This window comes from Phascolarctos cinereus, unplaced genomic scaffold (assembly GCF_003287225.1).
Source record: "Phascolarctos cinereus isolate Bilbo 61053 unplaced genomic scaffold, phaCin_HiC Scaffold_4;HRSCAF=312, whole genome shotgun sequence".
In the NCBI taxonomy this organism is placed as follows: domain Eukaryota; kingdom Metazoa; phylum Chordata; class Mammalia; order Diprotodontia; family Phascolarctidae; genus Phascolarctos; species Phascolarctos cinereus.
The window spans coordinates 90,815,874-90,841,180 of record NW_027555847.1 but is presented as its reverse complement, the minus strand read 5'-3'; the positions used below and the strand labels follow the sequence as shown (position 1 = coordinate 90,841,180).

The window sequence follows — 25,307 nt, the reverse complement described above, 5'->3', positions numbered from 1 at the left end:
AAAGAGTTCTGGATTTGGAGAAGGAAAGACTGGGTTCAAATAGAATTCTGGCTCTGCCACTCGCCACCTGGGAGACCCTGGGTGAGTGACTCAGCTTCAATTTCCCCATCTAAAAAGTGAGGGGTTTGGACTCAGTGGAGTTTAAGGTCGTCTCCAGCCCTTGATGGCTGAGTGTGACATGATGAAAGAACACTGGCTTTGGAGCAAAAGACTTGGGTTCCAATCCTGCCTTCCACTACCCTCTTGTGACTCAGTTTCCTTATCTGTAAAATGAGGAGGTTGGGGTAGATGTCCCTTCTAGCTCTAAACCTGTAATCCTCTCCATCAGATCCCAGGTCCTATGATCCTATAACCCGCACCATTCACCTTTCCTTCTCTTTCCTGGGACAGACGTGATCAGTCCCACACACGGACGACCTGACCTGGCTACCTGGCTGGTGTGATGTGGGGCCTCCAACCTGAATCCTAAACCCCCCTATTACAAAGAGGGAAACAAAGAGTTTACCTCCCGGCAGCCCAGTGAAGGAGACAATCTCCTGGGCTGTTAGCTTCATTTGACAGACACAGAAACAAACTCAGAGAGTGCCTCAGTCAGAGGCACATAGCTAGTGAGTGTCAGATCTGGGATTTAAGCCTCGTTACTCTGATGACAAGCACTGTGTCATCCCTACTGTGCTGTGCTGCCTCTCTAGACCTCTGTACTGGCTTCTCATGGTTCTTGCTGCCACCATTCCGGCTTTGGGTCATGGCACTGGGCTCTCCATGTTCCCTTTGGGAAGGAGTATGTATTAAACTTCTTCACACTAAAATGTTAGGGACTGCTCAGCAGGGCAGCATGAGAGTACCAGGAGGGTAGCTCAGGTTAGTGGGAAAGGCACAGATGTGGTAGTAAGGATACCTGGGTTCTAATCTCAATTCTGCCACTCACAACCTTGGGCTCTTCTCTGGGCCTCAATCTTCTTTGTCCGTAAAAGGAGGAAAGCCTGTCATATAGAAGGAAGGTTTGTCATATAGAAGAGGAAGCAGATTCATTCTGTGTGGTCCCGGAGGACAGAACTAGGGCCAATGAGTGGACATCACAGAGAGAAGGATTTGGGGTTGACAGAAGAAGACCTTTCAAATTGTGAAATGAGTCCCACAGTGGAATGGGCTAGCTGTCTTAGGAGGTAGTGAACTCCCTATCCATGGAGGTATTCAAGCACAAACTGGAAGCCCCTTGGGGAAGCTATAGAGGAGTCTTGCTTCAGGGGTGGTTTGGACCTAGTGGTTGGTGGTTGGACCTCCAGCTCTGAGATTCTTGGATTCCTAACTTCTTTGCATTTCATCACAGAAACATCCCATGGGAATTCCCAAGCTGTAAGAAGGGCCCCATTGTCTTGGTCTCTGGAGCTGGGTGAGGGAACTGGTGGGCTGGGGGCTTCCCAGAAGTGACTTCCCTTTACACACTCACCTTTCTTCCCTATGTGTTTGTGTGTGGGTGCTCTTCCCTCCAGTCCCCAGGAAGCCTCCTCCACAAGCCCCCTCCGAGCCCGTGGTGAAGGCCAAAACAGACAGCTCTGTGACTCTTGGGTGGTCACCGCCACAGCTAGACCGGCCCATTGCCATCGACGGCTATCTGGTGGAGAAGAGGAGACTGGGCAGCCAGAGGTGGACTCGGTGCCATGAGGCAGAGAAGGTCTCCATGCTCGAGGTGACTGTGAGCAGCCTGCTTGAAGCAGGAGATTATCAGTTCCGAGTGGCAGCCGTCAACAGCTTTGGCCAGGGCCCCTACCTCGAGTTTCCAGAGACCATCCACCTGGGTAAGGGAGTGTGGTGGCCCTTCGTGAATGGGGAGCCAGGAGGGGAAGGTGGGGGGAGGCTGAGGACAGAGCAGGGGAGCAGAAAGAGCGCTGAACTTGGAGTCAAAAGACCTGGTCTGAAATTCTGGCTCTGTGACTCTGGGCAGCTCACTTCATGGCTGTGAGACTCAGTTTCTTCCTCCATAAAGTGGAGATAACAATCCCTAGCCTGCCTGCCTCACAGGATTGTCATGATGGACATGCCCTGTAAGCCTTAAGGAGGCTTAGAAATGGGGGTTCAGATTATCCCTATGTTTTTATTCCTTTCTTGGCTTCTGCTTCTCCCCACCCCCAGTGACATCATACCAGGGGCCTCGAGGCCCCTCAAGTTCTTCCCACTCACTCCCTTGGCATCCTGGAAATCTGCCAGGTACCCTCTCTATGAGGTGAGACAGGAGGACGAGGGTGGCCTTCTCCAACAGGGAAGCCAGAGCCTGGCTGAGAAGGAATGGGGACTGTGCCTAGATACGCCAGAAGGGGATGGACAGGAGGCCTCGAAGGAGTTTCCCAGAGCTTGGACACTGGTTCCCCTTGGGTGTGTAAGAAGGAACTTGGGGGCCTAGTCCCAGGATGCATTTCTTCTGGCACAAGGCTCTTGGGGGGGCTTGTTTCCTTGATAGGTGATAGAGGCTGGGGGACAGAACTGGGCTTCAGAAAGGTGTGGAGAAGAGAGGAATTAGGAGGGCATGCGATTGCTGTCTTCAAATATTTGAAAATCTATCATATGGAAGAATTGGATCTGGAGTCTGGAAGATCCAGCTTCCAACACTTACTAGCTGTGTGACCCTGGGCAAGTCACTTAGTCTCTGTTTACCTCAGTTTCCTTAACTGTAAAATGGGGATAATAATAGTGCCCGTCTCCCAACTTTATTGTAAGGACTAAATGAGATAATATGTGTAAAGCAGTTAGCACAGTGCCTGGCCCATGGTAGTCACTAAATGAATGCTAGCTGTCATTATTTTGTACATCAGGAAAACTTGTTAACCATTAGAACTGTCTAAAAGTGGAATCAGCCTCCCCAGGAGGTAGTGAGCTCCTCATCAAACAATACTGTAGGGCCCCTTGTCAGGGATATTGTAGAAGGTATTCTGGTTCTTTGGGTGGCCCCAGGGGCCCCTCCTTTCTTTACAATGCTAGGATTCTCAGAGTTGCTCAGGGCAACTCTCTGATGTTCTATGAGAGAAGCTCTGTTTGTGATGGAGGAGGGAAGATCTCAGAGCCCTTCCTGCCCTGGGACACCACTTGGAGGGCATCTTTAGCCTTCTTGGGTCCATTACAGAGCTGGCATATTTTAGATCGAGGTTTCTTAGCTTTTTTTGTGTCCTGGACCCCCTTGATAATCTGGTGAACCCTGTGGATACCTTCTCAGAGTCCCATCTTGTCACGTATATTCATAATAGAAGGAAATGCTAAATTTTTGTTATGGGTTAGAAATTAAGTAAATAGAGATGTAATTTTTCCCCATCCAAGTTCACAGGCCCCCAAAATTCTATCCATGGACCCCCTCAGGGGGCAGTGGTGGCTTGGATCCAGGCTTTGAAGGTTGTGGAAGAACACAAATTAGCTGAGATTGGGTGGGGAGAACCGGTGGGTGTGGGGTGAGTCTTACTCACAGAGGACCAGTAGTTCTCTGCTTTCCCCTTGTCATTCTTTTGTCCACAGGACCCCAGATCTGGGCTTCTCCCAGGATTGACCTATGGTCCTTCTCATTTCCCCACAGAACCCCAACTGGCTGTAAAGACACCCCTGCGAGCTGTCGAGGCAGTAGCTGGTGGTGAGGTGACTTTCACTGTGGACCTCACTGTGGCTTCCTCTGGCGAGTGGTTCTTGGATGGACGAGCCCTGCCAGTCAGTGACATATATGTGATTCGTTGCAAAGGCACTCAACACTCCCTGACCATCAGCCCGGTCCCCGCCAACCTGGACGGTGCCCAGCTCAAATTTGTGGCCAATGGCATAGAGAGCAGTATCCGGATGGAGGTTAAAGGTAGGCCTCAAAACACCTTCCCAACACACAGATGCACCTGGCTTCAGGGAGATGTGCTGTGGGTCCCTTCTCCTGAGCCCCTACTGGGGCCTAAATCCATTCAAAAGTATTTAAGTGCCTACTGTGTGCAGAATACTGCTCTGGATGACTGAGGACATAGAAAGTGTAGTGAAAAGGGCCCTGGATTTGGAATCAGAGGTTTCAATCCATACACCAGCTGTGTGACCTAGGGCAAGTCACTTAAACTCTCTGAGGCTCAGTTTTCTCATCTGTAAAATGGAGGTAAAAGCACTTTATTCCACAGATCATTAATCTTAAAACACTATATAAATGTAAATCATCACTAGATGTACATGGGAGACATTACTGATATAAAGTTGACAAGACTGGATTTGGGGCATGAGGGAAAGGAAAGGGTGCAAGATATCTCATATACATAGGTGTAATGCTTATCAAATGTGCAGATCACCAAAAACTGGCTTTAGGCCACATCTAATAGATTAAATTTAATTGGGAGAAGTGTCTTACACTTTGGCTCAAGAAGCTGACTTCACAAGTACAAGATGAGAGAGTTATAGCTAGATAATAGTTTGTCTCAAATCCTCCCTCTTTCCTTCCTTTCTCCCTCTTTTCCTTTCTCTTCTTCCTCTTTTCCTTCCCTCTCGCCCTTCCCTCCTCTTTTCTTTCTTCTCTTCCGTTCCCCTTCCTGTTCCCCCCTTCCCTTCCTTCCCTTTCCCCTCTCTTCCCCCTTTTCTTCTTCCCCTTCCCCTTCCCTCCCCGCTTCCCTTCCCTGACCCCTCTGTTCCCCCTCCTTACTCTGCCCCTCTTTTGTCTCTCCCCCCTGGCCGGGCCCCCCCCCTCCCCCCAACCCCTCTCTCTGTGTCTGCCCGCTGGCTCTCCCAGCTGCCCCCGTGCGCATCACCAACAAGTCGGCGGCCGCGGTGCAGAAGATCTCGGCCCGCCTGCACGAGGAGGCCCAGCTCTTGGCCGAGCTCTCAGACCAGGCTGCAGCTGTGACGTGGCTGAAGGATGGCCGGGCCCTGCCCAGCGGGCCCAAGTATGAGCTCCAGGCCACGGAGCAGCGGCGGGTGCTGCGGGTGCGCGATGTGGCCAGGGATGACGCGGGCCTCTATGAGTGTCTCAGTCCCGGGGACCGCATTGCCTACCAGCTCTCTGTGCAAGGTGCGCGCGGGGCTGGGGTGGGACCGGGCTTGGGGACGGCTTCCTCCACGCCAGAAGGGCCTCCCAGCCCCAGGAGTGTCCTCTTGAGATGTGGCCTCCACTCCGTACCCCCTGCCCTGAGCCTGCCCCGAACCAACCCTCCCCACCTGCAGGAAACCTACCTTTCAAAGTCTGTGGTGTGAGAGACATAGCTCTGGACTTGGAGTCGGGAGCTTTGGGTTCAAATCCGAGCTGTAGCTGGGTGAGTCTTGGACAAGTTACTCATCCTCTCTGAACCTCAGTTTCTTCCTCTGTAAAATGTGGTTAATAATCCTATCTACCTACCTCATATGACTTTTATGGGGAGGACTTTATAATAATAACTAACATTTATATAGCATTTATTATGTACCAAGCATTTACAATTATTATCTCATCTGATCCTCACCACAACAGGGGAAATAGGTGCCATTATTATCTCCATTTTTACAAATGAGGAAACTGAGGCAAACAGAGGTGTTTTTAAGGTGACTTGCCCAGGGTCAGTTGAATAGTGAAGTGGCTAAGGCCAGATTTGAACTTGGGTCTTTCTGAGTCCAGAACTGGCTGCCCAGAGATTTATTAGGGTCAAAGAAAAAACACCACAGCCTATATTTGGGGCACAAGCCTAATCAGAAGCATTTTATTAACTAAAATGATTTTTACTTAGAGAGAGTTGTCCAAACTGACAATTTCCTCGTGTCCTCAGGCATCTCTTGAATACAAATACAATTAATTTTGGAGTCATATTTTATAGGATTCTTTAAGAAAGAAAATTTCACAATTGAGTTTGAGCAATAATTCAGAGTTCTGGAGAACAGCTTCATCAAACAGAATAGTCTCTTATAATGTCCAGGTATCCTACAGAATCATTTTCTAAACTTTTCATTCAGGTCCACAGGGGAAGGCAGACAATGACTTTAACTAGACTAAGGTATTTCCTGATCTAAGTCTGGTTTCCCCTTTAATCCATTTTCTGGAACTCTAGCCTTTGTCCCTAATATTTTGCAGAAATTTCTGAAAGAAAATGGTTAGGCTTAATGGGGGCAGGGAGGTGGGGGAGGAGTGTAGAGGATTTACTGGAAGGCATTATTTCCAAGAAGAGTTGGACACAACTGAACAATAGTTATTTTCAAGAAGTTTAATTAAGCACTGATAAGGTTTCCTTCATCTAGGCAAATCTGGAATGGACTTTAGACTGGAGAAATACTAGTTTCTCAATATTTTTGTTAATATGGTTACACAAGAAAAAAGTAATTGAAAAGACACGTTATGACATTTTATTTAAATGTAAATAGTTGCAAAGCAAGTTTAAGGATAATACTAATAAATAATTAATAAAATAAGAAAAATAAGAAAAGGCCTGGAATTTTTGTTGACTGTCAGCCAATAATGTGATCCAGCTGCTAAAAATGTGATTGAGATCTGAGGCTACAGTGAGAGAAGCATCGTGTCCAGAGCAGGGAAGGGTCAGACCACAGCAGATGCACCACGTTTGGATCTGGCAGCCACATTTTAAGAAAGACATTGACAGAGCAGAACACGTCCAGAGAAGGGCAGCCAGAATAGCAAAGGGATCTTAAGCTATATCATCTGAGGTTTGATTGAAGAAGCAAAGGGATGTTTAGCCTAGGAAAAAAGACTTCAATGGGACATGACTGGTGTCTTCAGGGTTCAGTAGTTGAAGGGTTTATCTTAGGGAAGCGAGATTAGATTATTCTGCTTGGTCCTAGAGAACAGAACTAGGAGCAGTGGGGATAAGGTATAAAAGCAAATTTCCAACTCAATACAGGGGAAAACCTTTTAACAGTTGTTCCATGATGGAATGGACTCCCTTATAAGGTAATGAGCTCCCTGTTACTGCAGGTATTGAAGGACAGGAGATTCCTGCATTGGTGAGAGGTTGGACTGATTGACCTCTAATATTGATAAACACTTGAAAGCAAGATTTTGGGTGATAGAGATAAATGAGAAATGCCTCTAAACAGCGAGGCCACCATCTGTAGTGACTAATGGTATTTCAGTTATGACAACCTCATCTCTCCTCCTGCCCATACTCCTCAGCCCTTCCCCTAATATTTATCTAATTTCAGTTTCTCAGGATATTTACCTTGTTGACCATATGGTTTCAGATCTTGTCCATTTCCTACACAAAGATGTGGCAGGAGGATATGTGGAAGCTGTGTTGGGGGGCCAGGCCCAGTTTGAGTGTGAGACGTCAGAGGCCCATGTGATGGTGCGTTGGTATAAGGATGGCACTGAACTCGGTCGTTCCCAGCGCCTCTCCCAAGAAGACAAGGGAACAAAGCACCGGCTGGTGGTGGGCATGGTCACCAGGCAGGACGAGGGCACGTATGCCTGCAGAGTTGGTGAAGACACACTGGAATTCAAGCTCAAGGTGTCTGGTGAGTGGTAGGAAAGCAGGGAGGGATCCGGGTGGGAGACCAGCCCCCTAAGTATGGCAAGTGGTTATTATAATAGTGCATTAGGAGTTGGCTCATTAGAAGGAATCCCATTGTCTCTGGTCTTCCTTTCCCTTCCTTTCTCTATTCTTAATCCTTTTTATCTTCTCCAGTTTTCTGCCAACACTTTCCTCTATTTCTTCTACTCTTTTTCTGTTCTCCTTTCCCCTTTCCTTTCTAGAAGTTGTTCATAGATTCTTGTCCTTTAGTGGACGCCATTCTAAGTGCTCATCATCACCACCATTGTCACCACCATCACCATCACCATCACCACCATCACCACTACTATTGTCACTACTGCTACTACCACCATTAGCATCAGCATCTAGAAGTCTTTTTAAATCTTGTAAATGTATGTGGCATTAGCGTAGTAAAGAGTGCCAAACACATAGCCTACCTTTACCATAGAGGGACTCCAAATTTGGGATAGACAGACTGATTTAGATATGTTGGGGATCATGGGGTTTGCACAATCACTTAGTTTTAGAAGCTTAGCAGTCAAGACTATTTTATCTCAGAAACACTTTTTCTTTTCTTGGCTTTTTGGTGAGGCAGTCAGGATTAAGTGACTTGCCCAGGGTCACAGCTAGTAAGTGTCAAGTGTCTGAGGCTGGATTTGAACTCAGGTACTCCTGACTCCAAGGGCGGAGCTCTATCCACTGCACCACCTAGCTGCCCGTCTCAGATACACTTTTGCCACCACTAGGGTATACTGCTATCATGGGACCAATAGTGACTCAGTTATGAAATTGTCATCCTACCAACCATGATTATATCATAGTTAACTCAGAGAGAGAGAGAGAGACACTTAGCATGCTTTTCTGATCAATTATGTTTTTAAAATAAGAATGAAAAAAAAACCTCATCCTTATTAATGTGAGAGGAGGTTAACCTGGGGAACCCCTGATCAATACAGCGGGGTGTTTATGAGGGGAGCCTCTGATCATTTACATGCCCCATTCTTCTTGAGGAGATTACAAAGTTTGTATCTTTGTCAGAAAAGGGCACCTCCCATGGAACTGGACTTGTGGTCTGTCTGCTTCTTTGTTGAGGGACATAAGCCTAGTTGTAATGAAACTGCAACTCCTTACTGGTCCCTTGAAGTCCCTTCATTGTGATGTTTCTGTTGAAGAATTGGCCAGTAAGAAGCATGAGGGTGGACTTTCAATTGAGTTGTAAAAACAGTATCAGTCTCTTTTCTGAGTCTGTTACTTTTGAGATTCTTTGCCAGGGCATTCTCTTCCTTGGACTTCCAGCAAGGTGAGGAGGGGGTTACAGTTTGTGTCCTTCAGCAAGGAATTGGAGCCTCGTGTCTTGCTCAAGGAGAGGTGCCTCTTTCTGACAAAGATATCCATCCTGAAACCTCTCATCAAGAAGAATAGGGCATGTAATAGATCTGAGGTTCCCCTAATCACCACCCTGCTATGTTAGAATAGCAAAGTCTAATAACAGTACAGAGAATATAATTTAAAAAAAACATTCCTATGGAGCAAGATTTAAAGAAATCAAACTCAAATTGATAAAGGCATGATTCAGTTTTTTTTTTCCTGCTGTTCTTTAAACAGAACAGCTTACTTTTACCCTGATTCTCCTCCCCCTCCCTGTTCCTCTTTCTACTTCCAAAATGCTGACTGTCCTGGAATTTAGAGTTAGAATGCTTCTAAACTATTTTTCCTAGCTGCCATGATGTAACGACTCAGTTGGGTAAATACACCTGTTGTCATTCCACAAGAATTGCAGATGGCAGCCACAACAATTTAGAGGCAGGGGCAGCTAGGTGTCGCAGTGGTTAGAGCACTGGCGCTGGAATCAGGAGGACCTGAACTCAGATCTGGCCTCAGACCAGACACTGGACACTTACTAGCTGTGTGACTCTGGGCAAGTCACTTAACCCCATTGCCTAACCAAAAATAAAATAAAAGAAAAGAAAAGAATTCAAAGGCAGTTAGATACCTCAGTGGAGAGGTGCTGCAAGCTAGTCAGGAAGATCCAAGTTAAAATCCACCCTCAGACACTTACTAGCTAGCTGTGTGATCCTGATCAAGTCATTTTACCTCTTCCTGCCTCAGTTTTCCTCATCTCTACAATGGGGATAATATACTCCCAGGTTTTTGTGAGGATCAAACAAGATAATGCTTGTGAAGTGCTTTGCAAACCTTAAAGCTCTATACGAATTTTTATTTATACAGCTAATTAATAAGCTAGTCTTGTGATTACTTTTGTAATTTCTATAGGTTCTCCTGTTCCCCTTTCTCCCTTGCCTCTTTCCCCACAGATGCCGTAATCTGAAGTTTATAGTCATACTCTATCTTCTGTGTTAGTCTTCTCTCAGACAAGATTCTCTGCCAGATGACTTTCTTCCCAATCAGCAGGGGGGCAGTAATTTTACTCACTCAAAGGAAGGAGAAATCTTCCCATTTCCCAGATAGCTGCCATCTACAGTGTTTCATGATTAATGTGAATCAACAGGCCTCCTTAATAAGGAGTAACCTGTCTCCCTCACAGAATTTGGAGAGTTTTAGAAGCTTGAACTTTGATCCAAAACTGCTTTTTAGAAAAAGAAAAGAATCAAATAGAAACCAAACCAAATATAAAACTTGAATAGAATCTTTAAACTCATAGAAAGGGCTTTTAAACATGGGACGCCACTTCACTGAAGGCAACGTTGACAGATCTCCCAGGCCCCCAGAGTGGGCCACCAGGCCCCTGGTTCCTAATTCCTTGGCCCTCCAGCCCCAAGCCGGTGGCGTCCAGCTCACCCACCTTCTCTATGGTCAGCTCTGCTTTTTGGCCCATCCCACCTGTTACTTTGTGTCACCGAAGACCTTTTCCCAGGATAGCTGAGAAGGCCCTAGAGGGAATCAGAAAAGAGAAACCATTAGAAACACAATCCCATCAGCTGACTGACCTGTCACCTTGGAGCCAGGCTCGGGGAGGGGGGGGGTGGAGTGGAAGGTTGGGAGGGTAGGGTTGAAATAGGAAGAGCCTGGCAGGACTGTTATTTTAAGGCAAGCAGCTATTTTCAGTCTCCATGGGAGATTCAACAAGAGGGAAAAGGGCTTAGGATGCAGCATAAAGGACTGCGGTTAGACTTGAGAGAAAGGATTTCCTGGCAGAAGAGATTTTTAAGGAGAGGCGGAGGTGACTGAAGAAGGCTTTCACTGGAAATGAAATAGACCACCAGCTTCCTCATCCTCAGTTGGAATATGGTGACTGATAAAATATATTCTTATTGATGTAAAGGCAAGAGGACAAGCTAGGTGACATTAGGAGGTTCCTTCTGGCCAGAGAAGTCTGATAGGGGTGACGGTGGCACAAGATGACTGACCCCTTTAAAAGAAGAGCTCAGGAGGATGACTGTTGTAAAGGTGTCTTCAATTAAATTTGATTTAATTTATTTTTGTTCAGTTCAGTTCGACACAGAATAAACGTTTATGTGAAAAGCACTGTGACACGTTTCGGGTGAGCAGAAGGTGGTGACAACGGGCATACAGGAAGGAAAAATCAAGTAATCCCTGACCTGATGGAGTTTACAGTCTGGGGGGGGTAGGGATATGACATATATAAAAGTAAGGGGAGTTTAATAGAAGGTAGACTGGGAAAGACACAGAGAAACTGGCAAATCAGAATCCCAAAAGATCTCACCAGGCTGGAATGATGACCCGAATCTGATGAAATGAAAAACGGCTGGGATAAATATGAAGTTCCCAAAAGTCCCTTGCACCAGTACCAAATGAGGGAAAGATGGCTAGAAAGTAGTTCAGATGAAAAAGACTTGGGTATCTGAGTGGCCAGCAAGCATAATATAATATGATATGATATCACATGGCATGCCATGATATAATGTAATATAACATAACCTAATATGATGTCATATGACATAATGTGACATATCATGACATAACATAAGCTCAGTACTCAGGTGAGGACGAGACATCGGCCATATAGCAAATGCCAGCTCAGGCTGTATTAACAGAAGGTCATGGGAACATAAATTTAGGGTGGGGAGAGACCTCCAAGTCGTTTACTCCTACAGTCTCATTTTACAGGTGAGGAAACTGAGGCCCAGAGGGTTTCAGTGACTGGCCCAAGAAAAGTCATGTCTGGAACGGAATGGAATAAACATTTATAGAGCTCCCACTACGTGCCAGGCACTGTGCTAAGTGCTTTTACAAATATTATCTCATTCCATCCTCACAACAACCCTGTAAGATAGGAGCTGTTATGATCCCCGCTTTTAAAGTGGAGGAAACTGAGGCCAACAGAGGTTAAGTGACTTGCCTAGGGACACAGCTGGTAAGTGTCTGAGGTCACATTTGAACTTGTCTTCTTGATTCTAGCTCCAAAGTTCTATCCACTGGTACTGAATTGGAATTTGAACCCAGGTCCTATCACTCCAAATCTGTGGGATCTAGTGCCTCCTGTGGCCTCCCATTCTCAAAACACAGAGTGCCAGGTTATAGTGATTTAAGTTGAATTACCTTTTTTTCTAATAAGCATACAGCTGGAGGATTATGTTTAGTTCTAGGTACCACATTTTATTGTATTTGGATTGAATGAAAAAGCATTTATTAAGCACTATGTATTAAGTTCTGTACAAAGTGCTAGGATACAAACAGAAAAAATCGAGACAGCCCTGACCTTCTAGACGCATGAAAGAAAGTTCAGCTGTAGGGCAGATAGGAAGTCCTGGAAGTCTTCAGGGTATAGTCGTAGGGTGGATAATGATGATGATAATAATAGGTGCTGGGGGTGCCTCTGGGCCTATGTAGCAACCTGCTTGTGATGGCGCAAGAGAGGTCACTGTTGTTCGGGGACACTCTATTCTTTCCCAGTTTGTGTCCCGCCTACCTTTCCAGGCCCCTTTCCTAGTCCCTCACCTTACACACTCTCCGTTTCAGTCGAACTCAACCTGCCTGTGGAGTGCATGTGCTGCTCACCTCTACCGGTCAGCATCCTTCAAGGCTCATCTCCTCCAAGTAGTCTTCCCTGATTCCTCTAGCTGAAAGTGTTGTTTATTCACTCCTTCCTCATATTTTCCTCAAACACTTTGATCTCTCCTTCACTTCCCTAACCTGACCGAACCTGACCCTAACCCTACCTTGTGCTCATTACACTTACCTGTGTCTAGGCCATATCTCTCAGTAGAATGGAATGTCCTGGAGGTCAGGAATGGTTTCATTTATTCATCTCTGTACTGATCAGCACCCACTCTGCAACTTAAAGTCTTAGAGAGTGATCCAGGCATACTGAGAGATTATGGTTTATTAGCAAGAGCCAAAATGTGTTGGGGGGGGCTTGAACCCCAAGTCTTCTGAACCCCAACTTCAGCTCTATGTTGGCTCTCAATGCTATGTGTTTTGTCTTTGTGCCCCGGTGCTTGAGAACATAGAGCCTTGCACTTAGTGGGCACTTAATAAATGTTTTGTTGAGTTGAATTTTTCTATTTATTTTTTTTTACTCAATTCTATTCTTATTCAAGTTTTAGCCCAGCTGTTGTTGTTCCATTGTTTCAGTTGCGTCCAACCCTTTGTGACCCTATTTGAGGTTTTCTTGGTAGAGATACTGGAGTGGTTTGTCATTTTCTTCTCCAGCTCTTTTTTTTTTTACAGATGAGGAAACTGAGGCAAACAGGGTTAAGTGACTTGTCCAGGGTCACACAGCTAATAACTGTCTGAAGCCAGGTTTGACTCAGCAAGATGAGTCTTCCTGGTTCCAGACCCAGCACTCTATCCACTGTGCCACCTAGCTGTCCCAGCTATTGTAACTTAACAGCTCCACCCAGTGATGGGGAGTGATGGTCTGGCTGTTAGAACAACCTCTGGACCCTTCTGTAGCACTTAGGGGTTCCTCTTCTTTGACACCTCCTTCCTTTCTTCCTCACCCCCACAGATAAAGCAGTGAAATTTATCAACAAGCCAGCATCACCTCCTGAGGTGATTGTCAGCCCTGGGGGACAACTGGAGCTGGTCTGTGAGGTGTCTGAGGCTGGTGGGACTGTGGTGTGGAAAAGGGAGCAGAAAGAGGTGAAGAAGGACCAGAGGACAGAGATCCACACCCAGGATACTCAGCGGACCCTCATCCTTCACCGGATGACCCACAGTGACCAGGGCACTTATAGCTGCCATGCTGGGGATGACCATGTCACTTTCCACGTCCGGGTCCAAGGTAAGAGGGAGACAGAGAAGGTCCTTGGGGATAAAAGGGAGGTGGTCCAAGGGCCCGGGCTGCCACCCTTCCTTTCCCTCCTGGGAAAGGTTCAATCAATCAATTAATCAGTAAGCATTGATTAAACCCTTACTATGTGCTAGAGGTATTGTGGTCCAATGGATAGAGAGCTAGCCTTGAAGCCAGGAAGACCTAAGTTTGAGTCCTATCTCTGAAACATACTGGCTGTGTGACCCTGGGCAAATTTCCTAAGCACTCAGGACTCTGGGAAGCTAGCTTAAAACTATAGGTGCAGAGAAGGTCCTGAACTCTATTGGTAGAGCAAGTTTCCTCACCCAAGAAGGTCCCTATACCAACAGAATCAAATCAAAATCAAAGGAGTTAACATATATGAAGTACTTTGTAAACCTTAAAGTGTTATTATGGTTGTAATGATTACTATTATTAATCACGGGTCCTGTTTCTGTTACTCTCCCCTCACTATGTACCAGGTTCTCAGGATACAATTAAAAAAAAAACACCAAAAACAGTTCCTGCCCTCAAGGAGCTTACTTCTAATGAAAGGATCTAGCGAACAGGCCTCATTTTGGGCAGGTGGCTAATTTCTCAACCAGCTCTTGCTTTCTTAGCCTGTGGCCCCCTGGGCCAAATCAGTTCAGGGGCTGAAAGCAGGGAAACCAGCTATTACTAAGAGTAATTAAGCACGCAATGGGCAGATAAGCATGTGAATAGATAGGAGTAGCTGTGGGGTAGACTGCGAGTTAACTTCCCCTGCAATGTCTAATGTCTTTGCTGTCCTTGGTATCTCATTAAATCAATGACTTCAGCAGAATGTGCTTCCTTCCCACCCCTCAAACCAAGGAAACCGCAATCCGAATGGGGGAGAGAGGATAAAAAGAAGGGGATTCCATTCCAGCCAGATCCACTGCGTTGAGGGGTCCTGTCAGATTCTTTGTTCATACACAGCTATTTAAAGTCCCTCAGACCTGCTTCCAGCCCTGCCTCTGATCACCTGTTCTTTTTCTCTTTCCCTCTCTGAATTTCTGTTTCCTCATCTACAAAATGAGTGCATTGGACTGGCTGGTCCCTAAGTTTCTTTCTGGGCCTGTCATTTTATGTTCTGGGATCTAAGATTTCTTCCATCTCTGACATTTCTGTGTGTTAAATTAAGATCCCTTCTATCCCTACATCTACTTATACTAAGTCCTTTTTTATCTCTATGATTCTTACTATTTGTTGAAATCAGAATGTATGGAATGGAATTATTCCTGCGGGTGCAGACCTAAGTCAAGTAAGGAAGAGGCAATGGGTTCTAAAAAGAGGATGACATTATAGGGAGAAAGAGCCAGGAGGCCCAAGCTTCTCTATTTCCCCCTTTTCCCATTCTTGAGCAGAGTTTGGGAGTGGGGGTGAGCTGGGGGGCAATGTGCTGGATCTTTTTGGGAAAGGACATAAGACATGAATGATATAGGGGGGAGGGAGATAGGCAGAGGTCTGAACCTGACCTGGTCTCGGGCCACTTAGTAATGTTACCTCTTTTCTTTCCCAACCCCCTACCCTAGAACCCTCATCAGTATTTGCCAAGGAGCAGCCGGGACAGAATAAGGTGCAGGTGGTGTCTGGGGAAAATGCTACCCTGGGCTGTGAGGTGGCTCAGCACCAGACAGATGTTACGTGGTACAAGGATGGGAAGAAACTCAGCTCAAGCCAGAGGGTGCATGTGGAGGCCAAGGGCAAGAGCCGGCAGCTGGTGGTGCAGCAGGTGGGGAAAGCAGATGCTGGAGAGTACAGCTGTGAGGCTGGGGGCCAGAAAGTCACCTTCCGCCTCAGCATCAAAGGTAAGTGGCCTTTTGGAGTGGGGGGAGTCTCATAATGTGTCATGTTGGTGATGGCAGCAGTGGAAAATAACCTGGAAACTTCGGGGCTGCTCATAGGATGACAACTCTTGTAGCCACTGCCAGGTCGAGCACCCTCATTTTATAGATGAGAAAACTGAGTCTGAGAAAAGGTAAGTGACTTGCCCAAGGCCACACACTTGAACTTGGGTCTTCCTGACTTCAAACTCAACACTTTGTCCACTTCCCCGCCCAGACCCCCAGCCATGTCTTCATCCTGTGTACTTCTCTTGCTCTTCCCAACCCAGGCATTTAACCCATTATTAACACAACCAGCAGCCTCTCCAGCCTTTTCATGTAAAACAAACCAGGAAGATAGTACAGAGAGTCTTCACCTTATGGAACAGATTTATTCAAGCAAAGTTGGATTCATTCTATGGGAGCAGAGCAAATTTTCTTATTGTTTCCCATTATAAAATAAAATATGTTCCCACAACAATTTTCTTTTAAACTTCTATCTGTTCACTTGAAACTTTTCACGAGAAAGGACTTAAAACAATATATAGTTCCATGTCACTTTGTCTTTGCATATCCGGACCTAGCATCCTTTCCTGCACATAGTAGGTGTTTAGTACATGTTTGTTCTTTTGGACTGAATTATAGTTCGCTAGTAACCTTCTGCCACAGACAGTAGTCATAGAGCACAGAATGTCCATTCTGGAGGGGATCTTCGAGATCACCTGGACAAATTCTTTCATTTCACAAAACAGGAAATTGAGGAATTGAGTGAGGCGGCTAGATGGTTCAGTAGATAGAGCACTGGACCTGGAGTCAGGGAGACCTACGTTCACATCTGGTCTCAGACATTTACTTAGATGTATGACCCTAGGCAAGTTACTTTGCCTCATTTTCCTCATCTGTGAAATGGGGATGGCACCTACTTCCCAGGGTTGTTGTGAGGATAGACTGTGATAATATTTATGAAGTACTTTGCAAACCTTAAAGCACTATATAAATGCTAACCATTACCATTCTCGTTATTATGAATCATCCCTACTAGCCTCTTACTTTGTAACATTTTTAGAATTTTTGGCATCATAGTTCTGGCCCTGGGATTCTCCCCTTGTTTCTCTTATCTGGCCCTCAGAAAATTCTCCCACATCAGGGGCTCCCACACTTGTGTTCCCAGAACTCATCTCTTTCTTTTTTTGTCTGGATAGTTACAGTGGCCTTGTAGTCTCACATTTCAGCAGGAAGTACCAATGTCTGCCATTAGGGCATTCTGGACTCAAAACTTATCTCCATAACTTTGCTTTCTGTGAAATGAATTAGGATCCTGTGTTCTTGATTCTGTGTTTGATCCCTTTTGCAGAATCTGTGGCTGTGTTTGCCAAGGAACAGCAGACAGTGAACAAGGTACAGGTCATGGCTGGTAGCAGCGCCACCCTGAGCTGCGAGCTGGCCCAGGCCCAGACAGAGGTGACCTGGTACAAGGATGGGAAGAAGCTAAGCCCCAGCCAGAAGGTGCATGTGGAGGCCAAGGGCCAGGGCCGGCAGCTGGTGGTGCAGCAGGCAGGGAAGGCAGATGCTGGGGAGTACACCTGTGAGGCCAGGGGCCAGAAGGTCACCTTCCGCTTGGATGTCAAAGGTCAGCCGCTCTGGGGGAGAGGGAATGGAATAATGTCTTCTGATTCAGTTGTGAGTGTGTGTGTGTGTGTGTGTGTGTTTGTGAGTATGCAGTTCTACACTAAGATTTTTTGGAATATCCTGTATATCTTCTTAATGTACATCAGTAGCCACCACATCTCTACACACTTTTTTACCTATCATGTTTCCTTAATTTATCAAAACTTAAAACTGCACAAAGACTTTTGAAACACCCTGTTTATTCTATGTAAGGAAATCTAGGAATCAAAGAAGGGCAGGTATGGTAGAGAGATTTTGGTTGACTATCCATGGGGACAGAAGCAGGAATACTTTTGTCATCAGAGTATGCTATAGACCAGTGCTTCTTAAACTGAATGCAAAACAATGAAAAATTAATTGAAAATCAAATGCATAATGAATCCAAGGTGTTTCTGGCTTGCCTGTGTTGCATGGGGTAACTTCACTGCAGCCTTGGTTCTGAGCACAAAGCATGTGCACTTTGCACTGTGCATGCCAGTAAATGCTGCCAAAAATGTGAAAAGGGGTGAAAAGGGGTCATGAGTAAAAAAAGTTTAAGAAGCCCTGCTATAGACCACCTAGGCATAAAGAGGATATAGATGCAGAATTGCCAACCATAAGCCTGGCACAGAGATAGATATTACAGGAGTCATGGAAGACTTCAGTTATCCAGACATTTAATGGAGCTCCCTCTCTACTAGAAGAAGAGGAGATGTCACTTATTGAAAAGTTCTTCTTTCAAAGGTAGAAGAATCAACAAGGGGTAACTCTGTTCTGGATCTGATTGGGGAAATGATGGGAAACTTGGGGGAAAGTGACCATTCCCTCTTAGAGCCTGTGAGAGAGCAGGAAGGAAAGCTGGATGGAATGTGATGTGAACTCTAGATTTTAGGAGAGAAGATTCCAAAGGATTCAGAGGAAACATCCCATGATTAAAATGCTGTAGGGGAGGTCAGCCCAAGAGGGCTGGGAAGCCTTCAAGAGCAAAATTCTGAAGACACAGAAATACTTGAAATGAAAAGGGGAGTTGTCAGTCAGCCAATAAGCATTTATTTTGTATTTATATAATAAATATTTATGTAGTAAGCATCTATTATGTGCCAGTCACTACGCTAAGCACTGAAGAGGCTAATGTGGATGTCCAGGGAGCTCTCCAAACACCTTAGGTGATGAGAACCCATATATAAAAGATGGAAGCAAAGGCCTGTAATAAAGGATGACTAGAGAATATTACCATAAAAACTGTATGCTAGCGGCAGCTAGGTGGCGCAGTGGATAGAGCATCGGCCCTGAAATCAAGAGGACTTGAGTTCAAATCTGGCCTCAGACCAAACACTGGACACTTACTAGTTGTGTGACCCTGGGCAAGTCACTTAACCCCAATTGCCAAAAAAACAAACAAAAAAAACCCAAACAAACCCAAACTGTATGCTAAAGCTCACAATGAGTTTTTTTTAATTTTTAAATTCAATTTTTATTTTTAGTTCCAAATTCTCTATTTCCCTGCCCTACCTATTGAGAAGGCAAGAAATATGATACCTATTATACATATGAAATCATGCAAAATATTTCCACTTTAGCTAGTTTGCCGGGGTGGGGCGGGGGGCAAGAAAAGGTGGAAAAAATATGCTTCAGTCTGAATTCAGAGTTCATCATTTGTTTTTCTGGAGGTGGATAGCATTAGCTCACAATGAGATAAAGCTGATAAGGAACACTAAGGACAAAATAAAGAATTTTTTGTTTTTTTTTTTTGTTTGTTTGTTTGTTTTAGCTGCTCCGTGGAAAACAGGAGGCTTCTGGGGATGGGGGTAATAACTGACAACAGAGAGAGCGCAGGGCAGCTCAAATCCTATTTTGATTCTCTGCCAAGGAAACTTACCTTCAAACTGGGAATGACAGAGCAAAGTGGCTGGTGTAGAGATAATAAATAAACAAATAATCAAATAAGTAGAATTTTAAAACTTAGTAAAGATGCAGAAAGAGAGCACATGTCTGCCTCTGATGAGTTCAGATCACCTTGACCAGGTGAAATACTTTTCCTGGTACTGAAACACCTGGCAGATGCAACTGCAAAATTTGAAAGATTGTAGAAAACAGAAAAGGGATTGGAGAAGGGCTAGAGGAGGGAAAATGAAATTTTAGCAAAGCTTTTGATGAAGTATCTCAATATTCTGCGTAAAAGCTGGAGAGATATGAGGTAGGTGTTAGTGCAAAAAATGGAGACAAACCCAGTTGAACGTCAGGACCCCAAGAATAGCCAGTATGGGCTGGACATCACTTTGGCAGCAGTTATCCAGGGACCTGTGTTTGGCCCTGAACTGTTTAATATTTTTATTTATGACTTAGTTAAAATTTGCAGATAAAATCTGGCAGAGATAGTGAACACACAGGATGGACCAAGTCAAGGTCCAAAAAGATTCTGATAGGCTAGAATCATGGGCTAAACCTAGTATGATGTAATTTAGTCATGTAAATTACATTTTAAAATATAAAACCTTACACTTGGGTTCAAAGAGTCAAATTCACAAGAACAAGAGTAGAAAGGTGTGGGAGATGGAGATGAGAGAGAAATTTGGGGGATTTTGATGGACTGAGAGCTCATTAGGAGTTAACTGACAGTATCCCATGGCAGCCAAAAAAGCTAATTCAATCTTGGGCTGTGCTAAGAGCAACATAGTTATCAAGAATAAAGTGATAGTAGTCTTTCTATATCCTGCCCTGGTCAGACTATCTGGAGTATTGCATTCAGCTCAAGGCTTCCCGTTCTAGGAAATATAAAATTAGAAGGAGTCCATAGGAGACAGCTAGGATGGTGAATGGCCTTGAGTTCATTCCGCATGAAGACTGGCTGGAGGAATTGGGGTTATTTAGCTTGGAAAAGAGAAAAATCATGAGGAATATGATCATTGTCTTTGACCATTAAGTGGAAGAAGAATTAGGCTTGTTCTATTTGGGCCCAGCCCAGAGGGTAGAACTAGAGACAATGAGTAGAAGTCACAAAGAGATAAATGAGAATTTGACATAAAGAACAAGTTCCTGAGGACTAGTTATCCAAAAGTGGAAGGTGCCATCTTGGGAGGTTGGGGGTTCTTCCTCACTGGAGGTCTTCAAGCAAAGGTAGGATGATGACTTCTTGGTTATGTTGCAGCAGGGATTATTTTTTAGGTCTAGGTTGTACTAGATGGTCTCTGAGTTGTTTTCTGCCTCTGAAATTCCATTGTTCTGCTATTTACAGCTCTGGATTTCTTCTTGTCCTCATCCTATTAGCCTTAGGAAGTTCTCCTGCCTAGGAAGTCCCCCTGATCCTATTCTTAGAGTTTCTAGAACTCAGCTCTTGTCTTTTCTCATGTAAATATTCATTGTCTCATAGAGCTGGGCTGCAGTATCACACTTCACCAGAAGGTGTCACTCAGGGCACTCTGGTCTGATTATTATTTCCAAAAATTTTAGTTTCTATGAAGTGAACCAGTTTCCTGTGTGGTGGGTCTTTGACTCTTGTGTTCATCCTTTTTCCAGAGTCTGTGGCAGTGTTTGCCAAGGAGCAGCAGACAAAGAATGAAGTACAGGCCATGGCTGGTAGCAGCGCCACCCTGAGCTGTGAGGTAGCTGAGGCTCAGACGGAGGTGACATGGTACAAGGTTGGGAAGAAACTGAGTTCCAGCCAGAAAATACGTTTCGAAGCTAAGGGCCGGGGCCGGCAGCTGGTGGTGCAGCAGGTGGGGAAGGAGGATTCTGGGGAGTACACCTGTGAGGCTGGGGGCCAGAAGGTCACCTTCCATCTGGATGTCAAAGGTTAGTTGTCTGAGATACAGGGTGAAAATGTCTTCTGATTCAGAGAGGTGTGTGCGTATGTGTGTGTTTGTGTGTATGTATAAGAGATAGACAGACAAAGAGAAGCGCAGAGAGGGACAGAGAGAGAGAGAGGAGGGGGAAGGGGGAAAGAGGAGGAGAGGGAGAGAGGGGGAGAGGGAGAGAGGGAGAGAGAGAGAGACAGAGAGAGAGAGAGAGAGAGAGAGAGAGACAGAGAGAGAGAGAGAGAGAAGAGAGAGAGAGAGAAACAGCTGCTGTGAGTAGGTCCAGAGGCTCCATGGGCTCAGTCATCTGATTGACATAACACCTTGCCAGGCATTCGGTCCCACAGAAATAACCCTGCTTCCTTCCACTCCTCCCCACCACCGTCCTTCCCTTTGCCTCAGCATCCCCAGTCTTCTGCCATCGTCTAGAAATCTCTGATGCAATGGCTGTGGGAGGCTGAGGGGAAGGAACCGTATACCAAATGAGGGCATATTCTAGAGTCAAGTTTTCTGTTGGCCCTTATGTTGAATAAATTAGAAAAATGTAGCAGCAGAGACTTTATAGAACTGATGGGCGCAAGCAAGGATGGAGTCGTTCTATAAAGTATGTCAAATTGTTCTGCTGTCTCCCATTAGAAAACCAGATGTGTGTTGCCACACCCAAAACAGAATGGCAATCCCTAGTCCATTGTGTTCTAACTTTTTATAAGGAATTAAGACAGTATTCTGTTCTGCAGCATGCTGGGTATTATAGTATGACAATGATGTTCTACCTGTTAACAGCAGTCATAAATTCATAGAGTGTCAGAGCTGCGAGGGCCATATGATAGTGAATCCTTGAGCGAGGTTAAGTGAATTGTCCAGGGTCACACAGCTAGTAAGTGTCTGGATTTGAAGCCAGGTCTTCCTGACTCCAGGCCCTTCAATCTAGGCATCATACAGCCTAGATACCTATAATATAGTACATAGGATCTCAGAACTGGGAAGGCTTAAAGAGGTCAGCAGGTCCATCTCCTAATTTTACAAAGGAGAAAACATATTAATTGTATCTCCTGGTAGCATACCATTCTCTTATGGTATTTCTTAGAGCTTTATAGTATACTCTGCCAGATTTCTTTACACCAGCCCTTGGGACATTCTCCCACATGAGGTTCCCGTGACTCTCATCGCTCCTAGTGCTCACCTCTTTCTTCTTCTGTCAGAATACCTGCCTTGTCTGAGAGAGCAGAGCTGTACTCTCACACTTCAGCAGAAGGTGCCAGGGTCTAACCTCAGGGTACTCCAACAAAAAAATGACTGACTTCCAAAGCTTCACTTTCTGGAAGGTAACACATTGACTGTGATGTGTCTTTGGCCTCATGTATTCATCCCTTTCTCAGAATCTGTGGTGGTATTTGCCAAGGAGCAGAAGACGAAGAACGAGGTACAGGCCGTGGCTGGTAGCAGCGCCACCCTGAGCTGTGAGGTGGCTGAGGCCCAGACAGAAGTGACCTGGTACAAGGATGGGAAGAAACTGAGCCCCAGCCAGAAGGTGCATGTGGAGGCCAAAGGCCAGGACCGGCAGCTGGTGGTGCAGCAGGCAGGGAAGGCTGATGCTGGGGAGTACACCTGTGAGGCCGGGGGCCAGAAGGTCACCTTCCGCTTAGAAGTCAAAGGTCAGCTGCTGTGGGTGTCAGGGAGTAGAATGTGTAGGTGTGTGCATACATGTGCAGGTATGTCTGCACAGGTGTACACGTATGTGTCTATATGTATGTATGTGTGCATTGTATGTACATGTATGTGTGTGTGTGTGTTTAACCTAGAGGAAACTCTGGGGCTGTTTGTTGTTCTTTGTATGTTTTTCTTGACCTCTCTCAGGTCATTCAGTCTGTTATTAGAGTCACTTTCTTCTTTCCCTGATCTGGTTATTTTCCTCATTGTTGACCTGGCTTTGATGCCGTGGTTGTGAGGACATGGGAGGGAAGGGACATAGGAACATACAAGAAGAGTCAGAAGGGACCTTGGCGGCCAATGAGTCCAGTCCCTCCAATTTATAGGTGAGTTAAGTGAGGCAGGGTCACACAGCCAGTAAGTGTCTGCATTTGAACCCAGGTCTTCCTGACTCCAAGTCTAGTGTCCTATCTGCTCTATCATGCTGCCTCCCATACAGGTCATAAGACTAGAGGGGACCATGTCCTGGAATAAAAGTCATCATTTGCTCTAACCTGAATGCAAAATGAATTGGCATAACTAATGTACACACATTCTCTGCTTTTTGGAACAAATGTGGCCAAAGTTGTAGTTTTTCTATAAAGCAAATTCAGTTTTCCTAACAACACCCAATAAATCAGACAAATACACACACACACACACACACACACCACACACACACACACGCAAGCCCATTGAGTTAAGGCTTTTGGTAATAAAGGGACTCAAATGACAACCAGTCCCCTCACGTTCTGAGCACCATACAACACCAGTGTCTCTGAGACTGGATGTAGGATCACAGTGTGAGCACTGAAAGGGATTTTACACATTCTCTAGTCCACACCTTCTCCACCTCACTGTAAACTGAGCAGTTACTTTGACTAATTGGTGCCCCCATCTTTTCAACATTTTTAGAATTTTGTAGTGAATTCCTGGCTCTGGAATCCCCTCTATGTTCTTCCTACCAGTCGATCGGGAATTCCTGCCACATTAGCAGATCCATGCAATGCTACCCTTGTGGTTCTAGGACACCAGGATCATAGATTTAGAACCAGAAGGGTCTGTTGAGGTCATCTGGTCCAACTCACTCACTTTACAGATGAGGGAGCCCAGATACAGGCAAGGTTAAGTGACTTGTCTAAGGTTATACAGAAAGTCAGTTATAGAGGCAAGGTCTGAACCCAAGTCTTCTGACCCAAAGGCTAGAGTTTTTTCCACTATATCTCATTGCCTCCTCTTTGAAACTTTGTGTTCCTCCCTTCTCCAGAATCAAAGGAAATATTTGCCAAGGAGCAGCAGACCCAGAGCAAGGTGGAGGCCGTGGCTGGTAGCAGCGCCACCCTGAGCTGTGAGCTGGCCCAGGCCCAGACAGAGGTGACCTGGTACAAGGATGGGAAGAAACTGAGCCCCAGCCAGAAGGTGCATGTGGAGGCCAAGGGCCGGGGCCGGCAGCTGGTGGTGCAGCAGGCGGGGAAGGCAGATGCTGGGGAGTACACCTGTGAGGCCGGGGGCCAGAAGGTCACCTTCTGCTTAGAAGTCAAAGGTCAGCTGCTGTGGGTGTCAGGGAGTAGAATGCCTTCTGATTCACGGGCATGTGTGTGTGTGTGTGTGTGTGTGTGTGTGTGTGAACTACACTTGGTACTTGGGCTTTGGTTTTTGTGAAGTGAAGAATTTGGATTGCAAACAACCTCAGTTTCCTTTTCTGTAAAATGGTGATAATAGGGGCAGCTAGGTGGCTCAGTGAATAGAGCTCTGGCCTTGGAGTCAGGAGGATCTGAGTTCAAATCCAGCCTCAGACACTGAACATTTACTAGCTATGTGACCTTCGGCAAGTCACTTAACCCTGATTGCCTCACCAAAAAAAAAAAGAAACCCAGCAAAAAAAAAAATGGGGATAATAATAGCATCTACCTCAGAGGGTTGTTGTGAAAAATCAAATGACATCACATACATGAAGCATTTAGCAAATATTAAAGTGCTATATAATTGTTAGTTACTATTATTATTATTTCTGAGGTCCCTTCCAGCTCAAAATCCTATTGTCACCTGGGACCCAATATCCTCTGTTGACTCTGGCCTCACACTGACCAGGTCTAATCCTAGAGGCATAATCAGAAGACACCTGGTTTCTTTCTTTGGCTCATTATGTCCCCACCCCAGAGTTTTACTCCAGGAAAATTTCCAAAATAAATTTTAGGTATAGCTTATGTTTAGATTTCCCTAAATATGGATACCAGGGCCCCTGACAGCCCCAAGGCCCACAATATAGATGCTGGCTTTGGGAAAACAGCAGCCCATGCACGGATGCAGAAACAAATAAAGCCCTCAGATAGCCCATCAGCTGCTCCTCTAAAGTGAATCACTTTGCAGAACTGCTGGACAACCCACCAGTCCCCTTTGCAGGAGCCCTCACTGTCCAAGGAACTCGCAGCAGTATCAGAATTAGGAGGGTCCAGGTTTCTTGCATCTTCCTCACCATAGCACAGCTTGAGTGCAACCTTAGGGCTGCAGCCTGAGCCTCTGTTGGTCATTCTCTTCTTTCTTTAAGAAGAACACTACAGTGTTGTGAAAATCTTCCTCTGAGCTCAGGAACTCTGGAAGTCAGTTACCCATGAGGCAACTCCAAAGGGTGGTGCTACCCAAGAAATCTCCATTCTCTGGCTCAGAG

The 25,307-nt window shown here is 45.6% G+C and overlaps 1 protein-coding gene across 1 annotated transcript in view; it reads left to right on the top strand.

The window, feature by feature from the left end:
* The window catches only part of OBSCN (obscurin, cytoskeletal calmodulin and titin-interacting RhoGEF), a 303,665-nt gene that overhangs the window by 13,268 nt on the left and 265,090 nt on the right, over window positions 1-25,307 (top strand). Inside the window, 10 exon segments of the mRNA XM_078152436.1 lie at window positions 1,494-1,799; window positions 3,560-3,826; window positions 4,730-5,008; window positions 7,159-7,431; window positions 13,381-13,656; window positions 15,219-15,494; window positions 16,864-17,139; window positions 20,673-20,948; window positions 22,330-22,605; window positions 23,907-24,182. Coding sequence (XP_078008562.1) covers window positions 1,494-1,799; window positions 3,560-3,826; window positions 4,730-5,008; window positions 7,159-7,431; window positions 13,381-13,656; window positions 15,219-15,494; window positions 16,864-17,139; window positions 20,673-20,948; window positions 22,330-22,605; window positions 23,907-24,182 — 2,781 coding nt within the window.